The sequence below is a fragment of the Tinamus guttatus genome, unplaced genomic scaffold, assembly GCF_059628265.1.
Source record: "Tinamus guttatus ecotype Peru unplaced genomic scaffold, ASM5962826v1 Tinamus_guttatus_pri_ptg000044l, whole genome shotgun sequence".
In the NCBI taxonomy this organism is placed as follows: Eukaryota; Metazoa; Chordata; class Aves; order Tinamiformes; family Tinamidae; genus Tinamus; species Tinamus guttatus.
Window position 1 is genome coordinate 2650001 of NW_028288578.1, and position 12536 is coordinate 2662536.

A 12536-nucleotide genomic window follows, 5' to 3' on the forward strand; every position below is an offset into this window, starting at 1 on the left:
TTTAGAAGAGGCGGCCCTTTAGCCAGGGAGGCTCTTTGCTAAGGGCAGAGACCACCAAGGACAGGCCCGCATTGCCAAGAGAGTGGCCAAAGGCTGGGCCAGCTATTGATTCCCATTAAGTAACCCAACGACCAAGGGCAACAGGTCTTGGCGACCATGGATGTCGGAGGAATAAGTGGTTTGTACGTCACAGCAAGGGCCTAATGGTCCTTGGCTTTCTCTCGTGTTCAGTGCTTAAAGGCAACAAAGTGGTGTTGATTTTTCTGTGCCCATACGAGCGAACCAGAGTAAGGAGGCTGCTGTGGAAGCCCCCAGCCTGGGACGCACAGTGAGGGTGTTTCTTGGGCCACGGCTGTCCGTCTAACATGGCACCTGGGCACACGGCCTGACCACCACACTGAAAGCACCAGCTGGGAGTCCCTTCCGTCGAGTCGCATTTGGCAGGGCCCATCACCCAAAAACGAGATCCTTAGGAGAAGAAGAGGTGAGAATAGGATGTGGCAAGAGAATTGTGCTCAAAAACTCCCACTTTTCCCTCAATCAGGCTGGCGTACATGGTGCATGGGAATGGAAAGCGCACCAGAACAAGCCTCAAGCGGCCCAGCAAGCCACAGGGGAACCATCCATCCATCGTATCGCTGTAGATGAGCAATTCCTATTCACACCGCAGGCTTGCACTAACTATAGTAACTATTACTTCATAAACATAAAGCTCCCGCTTATTCATATTTAGCAGCAAGTCCTTGAACCAAAACTCCATGAAAAGGACAAAACTTGAGTAATACACATTTGCAAGTCTTTAGTTATGATATCAAAGACAAGCAATTTCTTGAGGTACCAAACATTTTGCTAAATACATAGCATACTATGTGTCCTGCTGCACTGCGCAGAATTCTTTGGGCTCGATAATTAATCACAGAACACACTAAGAACAAGACAGTTTCTATAAAATATTCCCAGTAGGCAGGAGGAGCAGATCCACAGCATCCTTCTTCCCTCCCTCACACCTTGCCTTGGATAAGCAAAAAATTCAGTACCAAAACTAGTCTGGATGCATCAAGTAATGCAAAGATACCACTTTTACTAGTTCTAAATCACTCCTTGCTCTGCTTTGCTATGACCAAAAGCTGGAAATAAAATACATATATATATATATTCAAATGAATCAAATGTAAGACTCCCCCTCTCCCCTCACCCTTTTTTTTTTTTTTTAAATAAAACCAAAGTAAGAACTTACAAGTAAAGAGACACACACACACACATTCTCTCTCTCTCTCCAAATACTAAATATTCAGATGTCATAAATCAAACTTTCCAAAAATTTGGAGATCATCCAAAAATTATAATGTACCAGAATATTATTTGTCAGCATTTTTAATTCCTATTTCTATCTGTATAAACAGACTGCATTTAGTACTTACCAGTGAAATAGCTAAATACAACACTGGCACTAAAATAGATTGCACGTAAATGTGATGATAATAAAAACATAATAGTACACTAATAATCTGAGAGTTTGGACTGTAACCCAGAAATCTTGATTAAATTCAGCTAGGGACATCCGCCATGCAGGCGCTGCCACCGCAGAGGTCCTGGGGACCATGTGGAGCCTCAACAGGGCGGCTGCACAGTCGAACCTGCCTCCCTCTCCTGGGAATCTGCAGCTCCAGTCCTACCTCTGCCTAAATGAGGAGTCACTGGTTTTCTTGACAGGAGGAGAAAGTGCAGGTACTGGTGGTGGAATGCCAACAGGAGGTCTTGATTACCCATGCCCTAAATTGCATCAAGTCCTCAGCACCAGATCTGCAGCAGAGGCAACTTGGGGCACTTCATCTTCCATCCTTGTCTCTCTTTTTCCCCTCCCTCAGGCTCATTCTAAGGGTTTTAAATATTTTCCATGCAGAAGTAAATTCCACTGTGACTAGCTAATTATCATTACTTATTAATAAGTAGGTGTTTCTCATTGCTGCATTGAAGTGACCTACAACAATGTTATATAATATATAAAGGCTTAGCTTAAATACCAAGAAGGGAAGATGTGCTGCTTCTGCTGCCCACACTTGATGCATTGGTGTTCCAGGCTCATGAAACCAACAGAAACATCAGGGGCAAAACCTCATCTCACTCAAATAAGTGGAAGCGCTCATTGGCTTCAGGGCAGGAGGAAGTTTTAGCTCAAATATACATGGGTAAAGCTAATATGCAAAAAATCATCTAAGTAACCAAAACCATAATGCTTCTTTATAAAAACTATAAGTAAAACACCACCTACTTATCTCTGATTTCTTTTTAATGTATACCCATATTTGAAGCTCAGTCATTCCCCTTGGCAATGACAGTAATTACCAGCAGATTTTTGAAGTTCAGCCTGTATACAAAATACATTTTACAAATTCTAGTAAATTATTCTGGCTTAGTTCTCTTTTTACTAGCTCAGCAGTGTTTGGGTGATTATGATATTCAAAATAAAAATAGAGAACAAATAGCAAGCCTATTTAAAACAAACTATTATTAATTTCTAATTTTCTAGCATAATTTTCAGGACTTCATTACATCAGTTGATGGTTCAGACCCCAAAATAGATAAATTAAGTCTTTAATATTAATTAAAGTTTTACTTGAGTAAACGTGTTAAAAAGAGAATGATTTAAAACTCAGACATTTACATTGTTGGAACTTTAATGAGAAGAAGAGATATTGTTCATGGTGCTAAACTTATCCAGGCACACTAAGAACTAGGAATGTGTCCTTGCTGAATGGTAAAGGCTTCCAGAGAGCAGGTATACCTTGCTCCCCACAGCTAAACCTCACGGCACAGAAACATCCACCTACCTGCGAAGGTTTCAGTACCTACATTTCCCAGGTGCAAGTGTGCAAAAAATATCTGAGTTATTGACAATTCATACAGCAAGCCATATTTCATTAAATAGAGCTACAAGCAGGGAACATATCTTAACTCTGAGGGGAGATGAAGCAACAATGTTTTAAATGACTATTGACTCCACTAAATTTGCTGGTAGTGTCAGAAGACTGTAGTCTGTCAGGTTCATAAGAGACTCAAGATGATACAGGAATCCAATTATGCGAAGTCTATTTAGTTGTCCTGTTTGCTAAGGCAAAGGTTAACGAGAACTGCACTGAAAAAGCCTCCTGTGGTATTACAAAGTATTTCTTATGCTGCATAAAATGTAAATGAAAAAGTATTTTAATCAAGTCCGTCTTTAACTCTTTAACTGCGACTAAAGTGCTAAACTCTCATACTAAACAGCACACAGGAAAACCCAGCACAGAAAAAGTGATTAAAAAATTCTGCCACTTCACTGAAGAGCTCATTACTTAACACTGAAGTAATTATTACTTAAATATTTCTACTTTGTAAAGGAAAAATATTCAAATAATCATTGCTAACATTAAATCTTTATAAATATTAAGTTATGGCCTCTAATTTTAGACAGAAATTAATTATATTTTGGTTGGTAACACATTCAAATCTGTTTACACAGCTGACAAGTCTCAGCTGCACCAGACTCAAGCCGGGAGCTTTGAGGACTCTCCTGCTTTGGAGCAGATGACTCTACATTCACCAGTTTCATTAAAGATGAAAAGGGAAAAATTCACCTGCAACAATGTCACTTGTAGAACCAGACTTAAAACAGATTTATGGGTTTTACATATGTGAGTGATCCTAGTCAAAAGAAGGGTTTTCCCTCCATTTATTTTGTTTTTCTTAAGAGCTGTGGGAAAACAGATTAATAGTTTGGGGTTCCAATTCTCTTCCATTCCTAGTCTGTAAACTAATAAAATGTTAAAAAAGGATTCCCGTTTCAAAGACTAATCACCACACGACACCATGCTGTTATTTCATATCTTGTATCTATAGTCTCCAACATGATCTTGAATGGAATGGTTCTGAATGAACAGACTTATCCACATCTTTCAAACCTTACTGTTTCTGTAAACACTGCCACAAGTGCAGGCAATCGCACAGCCTTTGCTTCTTGCCTTTTCTGGTGGGGGACTGACAAATCCTTTACCCAGAGCCAAAAGAGAAGCAAGTTCATCATACAAACAGCAGTTCTTCCTTTATAAGGAGGGGAGCAGAAACTGGCACGAAGTAATACACTGAAGATAAAGAAAAAGCTGATCTCCACTCCATTTTCACTTTGTAGAAAACAAAAAAACCAACTCAACGCTTAGTTTACATGCATCATGATGGAAGTATTTTTCGCTGCAGGTCACTTCTACAAAAGTTATGTACAACCTACCTGCATTATTACTTCTGCCTTTTGTTCTCCTTTATTATCACTTTTTTTTAAAAAAAAAAGGTAGATATCACTGGCATTGGGTATATAACACCAGAGGAAAATTACCCAAGCAAAACTGAAAGAGATGCCTTAAAATACACTGTGGGGCCAATCATGCAAGGAGACATAATTCTACAGCTGTCTCACAATTTCACGAATTTGTAAACAATTCACAGCTAGCTGATTCCATTATCAAGTGTACATATTGATCTAAAAAATTAATTTCTAAATACCTCCCAATATCTTATACTTCTACATAATATAAAAACTGGCGGAATATGTTTGAAAATGGAAATGCATCGTGTACAGCGTATTTACTATTTCAAAATGAGGTAAAATTGCAAATTTTAGTCAGTTCTCCGAGAACCGAAGTGCAAAAGCGCTTACAAGCAAGTGAAGCTGATTTCAACATGAACAGCTGCCCGCTTAGTCATGCCCAGGCTTAAGTGTACCAGTGACCTGATGCTTCAGACGCAATTGAGGAAAATATATAGATGTGTCCTCAGAATACGTCACAAATACAGGATGCTGTCTTGATATTCAAGCACTGCAATAGTCGTCTCCAATCTCCAACTTTCAAAATGTTGTGCAACTTCATTTCTATGGAGGAACACTGTGTGCGGCTAGGCTAAAACATGCACCGAATTTGATCGGTATCAGTAACTTCCATGCAACTGCGTGCTTCAGGAAAGCAATATATTAGTATCTGTGTCACTCAACATAAAGCTCTGAAATATAGGTAATAATAAACTTAAATTATGGCATATGGGACAAAAAAAATGCTATTGGGTAACTCTGACCATAAAACCAAGTAAAAATCAGCTCTTTCTGTTTAAAACATGAAATAACCAGAGCTACTCACTGAGTCATCTGTGGCAGAAGGAGGCCAGCCTTCCCACAACTGGTGACGAACAGGAATACTCGTTAGGTCATACACATTCCGCTTTACCTGTAACAAAAACAAAATAAAATCAGAAGGGGTACAGAACAAAGCATGCAGCCACAACTGCATACAGCCACAATGCATTATTTTCACCCTGATCTCAAGCTTTTTATTTTTTTATTTTTTCCCCCATTTACTTATTGCAAAACAGGCACTTCCAACACTCAAAGACTCAGATCTTTTCCAGAGGGTTATGAGCAATACAGGGGGAGCACAATTCTTGCCTTCAGCAAGAATAAACTGAATAAACTGTTAGAGGAAAAAAATATATTAATTATGAATCATCATAAATGACAAATTATAGAACATCAAAAATGTGTTAAACTTTTCACAATACACATTCCTGGAGCAGAAAACAATACAAAATATCAAACAAAAGGCTACCCTTTCGGGTAAGATAAGATAATAACAGAAATTCGGTTACAGTTTTTGCTAGGTCACCTATTCTGATTCCCCTAAACATTTAGGTTCACGGTATATCTAGTGCAATAAGAAATATAACTATTTTTGCATATATGACCCTTCTATATCTTCAGGGGTCTCATATCTTTGGTTTCCAGGTACAGACACTCAACAACTCATATTACAATCCTGGAAAATTTTCTCAAACAGTAAGATTTGGTGTTTTTTACTAACAATTTACATAAGGAGAAAATATCCAGACTGTATAGCAAACTCTCCTTCGATGTCTCAAGTTTTTTTTTGTTTTATTTCTGCTTGTCAACTGGATAGAACCAAAAATAAAATGTATTTTAGCTTCTGCTAAGAAGCATTACTAATCAAACCTGTGAACCAATAAAAGGTCTTCGAACTAGCACGTGCCTTGCATTTAGCACATTAACAACAGCCTCTGCCTTGGAGCACTGTTTGCACTTGCTGTAAGATTGGGAAGAGAGCCAAAATCTTTGCCAAAATGAGAAATATTAGCATAATCCATATACTTAAAAGTTTTCTTAAGTAATGAATGAAAGTGGATTCTAACCTAATAGAGATAATGCAGTAAAAAAGCCAACCTACTATAGCAGACATTTTATATAATTTGATCCTATTAATCAGTTATTTGCTGTAGCTTCGTCACCAATGCAAAACTGAGGCTTTTGTATTCAATCTAGTATTTATTTTTAGTAGACAGTGCAAAATCCAGCAGTAGATTTCATCTAAAAACTGTGTCTCCATAATGAGATACTCAGCACCAAATCTCTTTTCCTCAGGATCATCTTTGGAGGGGGACACTGCACGGACTCTTTCTTCCACACTTTGCATGTAGTGCAGACATACGAGTACAAGGATAAAGGATTCACCTCCAGATATTAAGCGCTGAAAGAATTCTTTTCATCATTATAAATATCCTACATGGGAGGAGCAGACAGGGATTTATCTGCGTGCTCGTGCTCACAATCGTTTTCCACAAGGCTCTCATGGCACTGCTGCATGACTTTGCTAACAAATAAATATCACCGAGAAGTTCAAAGCAAAACAGCAGAACGATTGCCATGGGAATACAAGTTATTAGTGTTAACTAGGCTAGAGTTAAGTAATACTATCCACTCAAGGCTATAGATATCAGCGTAAAGCTTTATATATTCTGTGCAGATCAGTAGGAAACAATCACTGCAATTATGAACTAGCAGCAAGATACACTACAACTGTATGTTTCTACATGTCTCTACAGGACAAAGCTCAGATGCCATGGGGGCCTTATCTGGACTTTTCTGTATCATAACAGATAGTTGTTTTTAATTTTCAGCTCATCTCTGACTTCATGGTTTGTTTAAGGAATATATACATATTTTTAACTGTACATTAAATGTATATTCCATAAACTTGGTATTAATATTGGTTTTGTCCAGAAGGCTTTGCACAGAGCTTGATCTGATAACTATACTTCAACTTTTTTTTTTATTATGTTTTAATTAAGAACTTGAAGAACATTATTTTGTTTTACATACAGTCTGCTGAAGTAATTACTAGTAACTAAAGTGAACTTCCTACCATTGCTTCCTGATATTTAAATGCTCTTTTTAAAAAAAAAAAAAAAAAAAAGACAAAAATATACTTGAATTATTAAAAACACTCGTTTCAATTCATTTCAAATATCTGTCCATACAAACACGTGCACCTGTGAAAAATGGAACTATGGAAGGCAGAACTCTATAGAATCGGGTATATGATCTCACTCCCACTGTTTAAAACAAACAGCTTTTCTTCACTGCTGCTTAACAAGGAGCTCGCCTGCTGTGCCGTATTCGTTTCGCAGGGGTATCAAGGTAAAGAGATGTCATTACTCAGTACTGACCCCACAACATCCCATCAGAATGTAACAATACTAATCTGTGATCACAGGAACGGGGTCCTTGCTATTTTATTTTTCTAGCATTAAATACCAGGATAAATTGTCGTTGTGGGATAGCTGTTCTTCAACTGCATGTAAATAAAAAAGGCTTATTAATATTCTCACAATATACAATTCTAAAGTTAGCTACTTCGAAATACCAAGCGAAACACTTAAAGAAACCTGGGCTCAATAGAGCCGCATAATATTGTTTTCAAAAAGCCTTCAGAAGTAAAAATAAATAACACAGGAGTCACATTCCTCAGATTCCACTTTAATTCCCAAGTACAACAAGAAGGCATTATGAAAAAAACAGTATTTTCCTTCTTTCATTAACTCATCTGTAACTGCTCTGAATTCAATAACATTCCTCTGCTATTCTAAGCTTGAAAGGCATGCTCGGGGTATAGTGTTATGTTGGTATAAAGCACAATGCCAGACTGATGTGCTGAACAAAAGTGATCAAAGTTGAAGTAATTTTAGCCAACGCACAAGTATTTTGCTGCATTATTCTACCAGAATGACATCTGTTGAGCAACTCGTCATAGAATAAACTAGTTGTGATAGACAGGCCCGCGCCGTTAGGGTAGCACGTAAAACTTATTTGAGTCATGTTTGATTAAACAAACTGCTCGAGTTTTAAAAAAATAAAATCATCACTGGCTTTTGAATTCGCGCCAGAACGGTCCTCTTTCAAACAACAAGCCACAATCAATTATTTAAAGGATAAAATAAGCTTGCTTTCTGATGGTTATTTAACTTAATTTGATAATTAATAGAGTATTAAAACAGCAGAGGACCAAAGTTTTACAAACCAGGAATATTTGTCAATCGAATTTACTTTATTGATTTTAATTTCAGTTTAAAGCTTAAACTCTGTAAGGAGGAAAAAGTTGTAAAGATTCTTATAAAGCAGCATCATAAATTGCTTCTTTACTGAAGCAGAGAAGTGAAAACATACAGCTCCTCTCATGCAGCCAACAGGATTCAGCTAGCACCGTAAATGGAGACTTCTATTTACAAGTTCACACTATGTTGATAGCACTGAAATCTGTATAAACCTGTGGAAAATCTAACTTCCAGGGCCATCCACAGAACCCCATTTATTGGCAAACTTTTTGGTCACCTACCTTTGATCAGTTAGAAATACTAATTGCTGCTCTTGTCTTTGTGCAGCCCAGACTTTCTTTTCATCCCGTGCGGATGCCACGATGCCCGGCACATTACTATGGCAGCCGCCCTCCAGATTATGATCTTCAGAATATACCACATGATTTTCAAACAAATTAAAAATCACAGCTTTTTGCTTTGGCAGTTCAGCTGTTAATAATATCAACACAACCACTTAAACCAAAACCACCGAATCTTCAGACGGGATTTCACTTGCAAAATTACGAGGTAGCCCTTCCAAATGCTTTGCCTTGAACCTATGGACTGATGTTGAAGAAGCAATGGGAAGTTTGACCTTCAGTTCATTTTCACTGGTGTTAGAAGGGATGTAAAAAAAAAAAAAAAGCTATTTTAAAAAAAGCCTGGATATTTACATAGCCAACCCACTGAGAACATCCACCCATTACAAGCAGATTCATACTTTCTTATCTTTCGCTGATTTTACCTGGTAATAGCTATCAAGTATTTAGTTTTAAAAGGTTTAGTTAAACACCAAAGGGAAGCTCTGCTTGTAGATATAAAGTTAATCCAACATTCAAAGCCCCTCCACATCTATCTCAGCAAGGAGAAACTGAGGTAAAATGGATCACAGGGCAAGTTGTCTGTACTCTGTAATGAAGCGGTGATCATCTGCTGGTGCTTTCCGTTATGCAGAACAAGTAGCTACTGTCTAATGCCTGAAAATCTGAAACCTACCGGCAAAAAAAGCTCTCATCTATCAAATCATTAAAAGATAAATAAAATATTACGCTGAATCATCAAAGTACTGCCATGCCTGAATCTGTATCTTTGACTCCCAACAAAGAACCACAACAAAGTTTAACAGTAGTTTCCCTCAGGCTGTTTTCTGCTTCTGCAGGTACAAAGTTAATTGAAATAATGTAGATAATGAACTTTTGTTAGTCTTATTATTAAATATAATTTATGCAAAGCTGCAAATTGGCTGAGATGCTAAAGACTGTTCCAGGCACATAGGCAGCATGAAAGACAGTGCAAAAATGAGTGCGTGAAAGGCAGACAAAAGGAGCAATAAAGTCAGAGGACTGTGAGGAATGTGGAATGCGAGCTGGGGGATGCAGGGGAATGAGATCAGATGCAGCCGGCGCAAGGTTGCATGGGGCACCGCCGGCACCACCAGGTTTTTGACTTTGACATTGTAGCGGACGGGAAGCCAAGCCAGAGAAACGGCCGGGCCGGAGCCGAGAGGGCAGCGCAGGAGGGAGAAATGCAAAAGGGAGCAACAGCATTTTGTGCCAGCACTGGAGAAGGATGATGGAAGAAAGGAAGGAAGGAAAAAAATAAAATAAAATAAAAAATAAAATAAAGTGATAGTCTTAACCTCAGTGTAAAGTAACATGGGGAAGGACTGTAGGACTACATGGATACGCGCACCACAGTTCAACATTAGCACCCACACCAGGGCTCACGGGTCACTATGCAAGATATGCTCAAGTGGAATGGGATGAAGCTTTGTAGTGCATTTTGTCTCCAATGCCCAACATAGTAAAACAATTATATTAAGTTATAAAGAACAAAGGTTATTTATATGAGCAAATTTTAATTTTTTGTCCATTTTTTCCCTTGGAAGCAATAATGCATCTCTAAAGACATAAAAAGCTAACCACCCTTTCTTCCTAGCTTACTGCAATTTGCATTATGCAGTGCTTTAATCAGTAAATTAAGATGTCAGAATCAGGCTATTTTTAAAAACACTATCTGCTTCTGAGGAATTTCATACAAGTGAAATTCTCCAAGGAAGACTCACTGTGCTAAAGTAACTATTTACATTTGCAGATATGGTCAATTCATTGTGCTGTCAAGTTAAAGGAAAAATGTACTTCAAAAATATTTTTACTAAAATCTATACCGAATGCAAAAGAACTCCTCTTCTTCGCTAGCCAAGCATGCTAGCCAAAAGCTGGTTGTGATTCAGCACTTCCCTGAGAAACTTAAGGAAGAATTCAAATGTATGGCTGCAGTACCTGCCCAAATCAATGTTCTATTACACAGCTCTCTTCTTTTAAATGGCTATTTTTACTGTTAATGCTCCCAATAAGATTTTACTCTAATAACCTTTCCCCATTACTAGGTTAAAAATTTGAGGCCACTTACAGGACAAAAAATGCAATTTAAATTTTAAACATAATGTTAAAAATGTGTTGGGTTGTGCTGTAGTTCGCAGTAAATAGTGAGTGAACATCTTTATCGGAAAGTTTGCCGAGTTCACTATACAACCATTCAAATTAACTTAGGTCTTAACTTCCCTTAACTTAGGTAATTAATGTGTGATTTTTGTCACATTCTGTTATTAAGACTTCAAATGGAGAAGATTAAGTCAAATTAAACACTAAGGAAAAACAGCAAATACTTTTTTATGTTTCTAACTCTTTAATTTTAATATCTAGAAAAAAGATTGAAGATGTTGCCACTAATTGCACTAATTATGAATTCACTAATTATGATTTTTAAAATGGAAGGAGAAGGATTTGCAGGAAAAAAATAATCTGCAAGTAGACAACATAAACTAAACAGAGAGATGATTCACTATAATATTCTAATAAAAAAAATCATTTAGAAAAATGAAATACTAGTTATAAGGACAGGCTTCCCAGTATAGCTTCCAGTAAAGAGGCAGGCGTACGGAATCTTTATTTCTAACTATGCTTAGAAATTTGTGAGCTTATCCATCACGGTGAATCATCAAACAAAAAAGCCTTTGCATATTTCATTGGTGGAAATTCCTCATTATTTATCCTAATTACTTTCGTAAAACATTGTGAGCAAAATTTAAATGACAAATTCCAATAATAAACTTTTGTTTTCCTAATCTAGCTGGCTAGGTTCACTATATAGATGATATAGACCTTCAAAGAAAAATTACCTCGTCATTGAGCTTTATTTCCATGTTATACTTAAGCAAATTTCTATATTTATTTGCATAAGTAGCACTTGTTTTCAGAAACCCACCTAGTTTAGAGATCCCTAGATAGCTTAAACTTGGATAATGCATTTAAAATGCATTACATTTTAGAAATACTTGTAAAGAAGCATCCTGCAATTTCTTTCAGCAATAGGAATGATAATGTCCTGAATAAATTACTTTCACAGACAATGATGAAGTCCTAAAAAATGTGAAATCTATTTCATTCCTCGGACCTCTTCTTTTAAGCCTCTTTTAAACCAACCTATCTTGGATGTGATTTGGTGGGTTTTACTGGGTCTCAACCAAGCAAGTATCATGATTCTACAACGTACAATAAAATGATCCCCTCGGTGGTCCAGAAGATGCATGTCCCAAACACACAGGATGTGCTCTCAAAGCATTAGCAAAACATTTTGCCATACAAAACACATTGTTTCTATTCTTCCTACACACATACAACTTCTAAACTTCTCCACCAGATGTAATCCAGATATCTCCTTCTGCCACTGCTCTGGATCTGCAGCCTCTTTTCCTGGGCTGCAGCAAGCAGTAAATTCTAGATATGCATCATCCTTCTGTTTTGGCTCTTGCACTCTCTTCCCTCTAAGATCAATCACGGATACTTAGAAAAAAGTTTTTATAGCTTAAGGAGGAAAGTAATGGAGACCTATACAGTTTAAAACAGCTGCTTGATGCCTAACAGCCATACATGAGCCCTGCACTAGCACACTGGAGACGGTTCTATGCTAGGAGTCAGGAAATTCAATTTCACAACTGTTTCAAGGTTTAAAAGTGTCTAAACTTCTGAGTGCCTCAGTTTTCGCCCAGGATGCAGTTTAGTTCAGTGGAGTAGAGGACCCCTTTG

At 37.5% G+C, this 12536-nt stretch overlaps 1 protein-coding gene across 2 annotated transcripts in view; it reads right to left on the reverse strand.

The window, feature by feature from the left end:
• FAF1 (Fas associated factor 1) overlaps nt 1–12536 on the reverse strand; it is a 142603-nt gene that overhangs the window by 67627 nt on the left and 62440 nt on the right. For both annotated transcript variants that reach the window (XM_088536681.1, XM_088536685.1), the window contains exon 8: nt 5166–5252. In XM_088536681.1, the coding sequence (XP_088392807.1) occupies nt 5166–5252 (87 nt within the window). The remainder of the gene's footprint in view (nt 1–5165; nt 5253–12536) is intronic.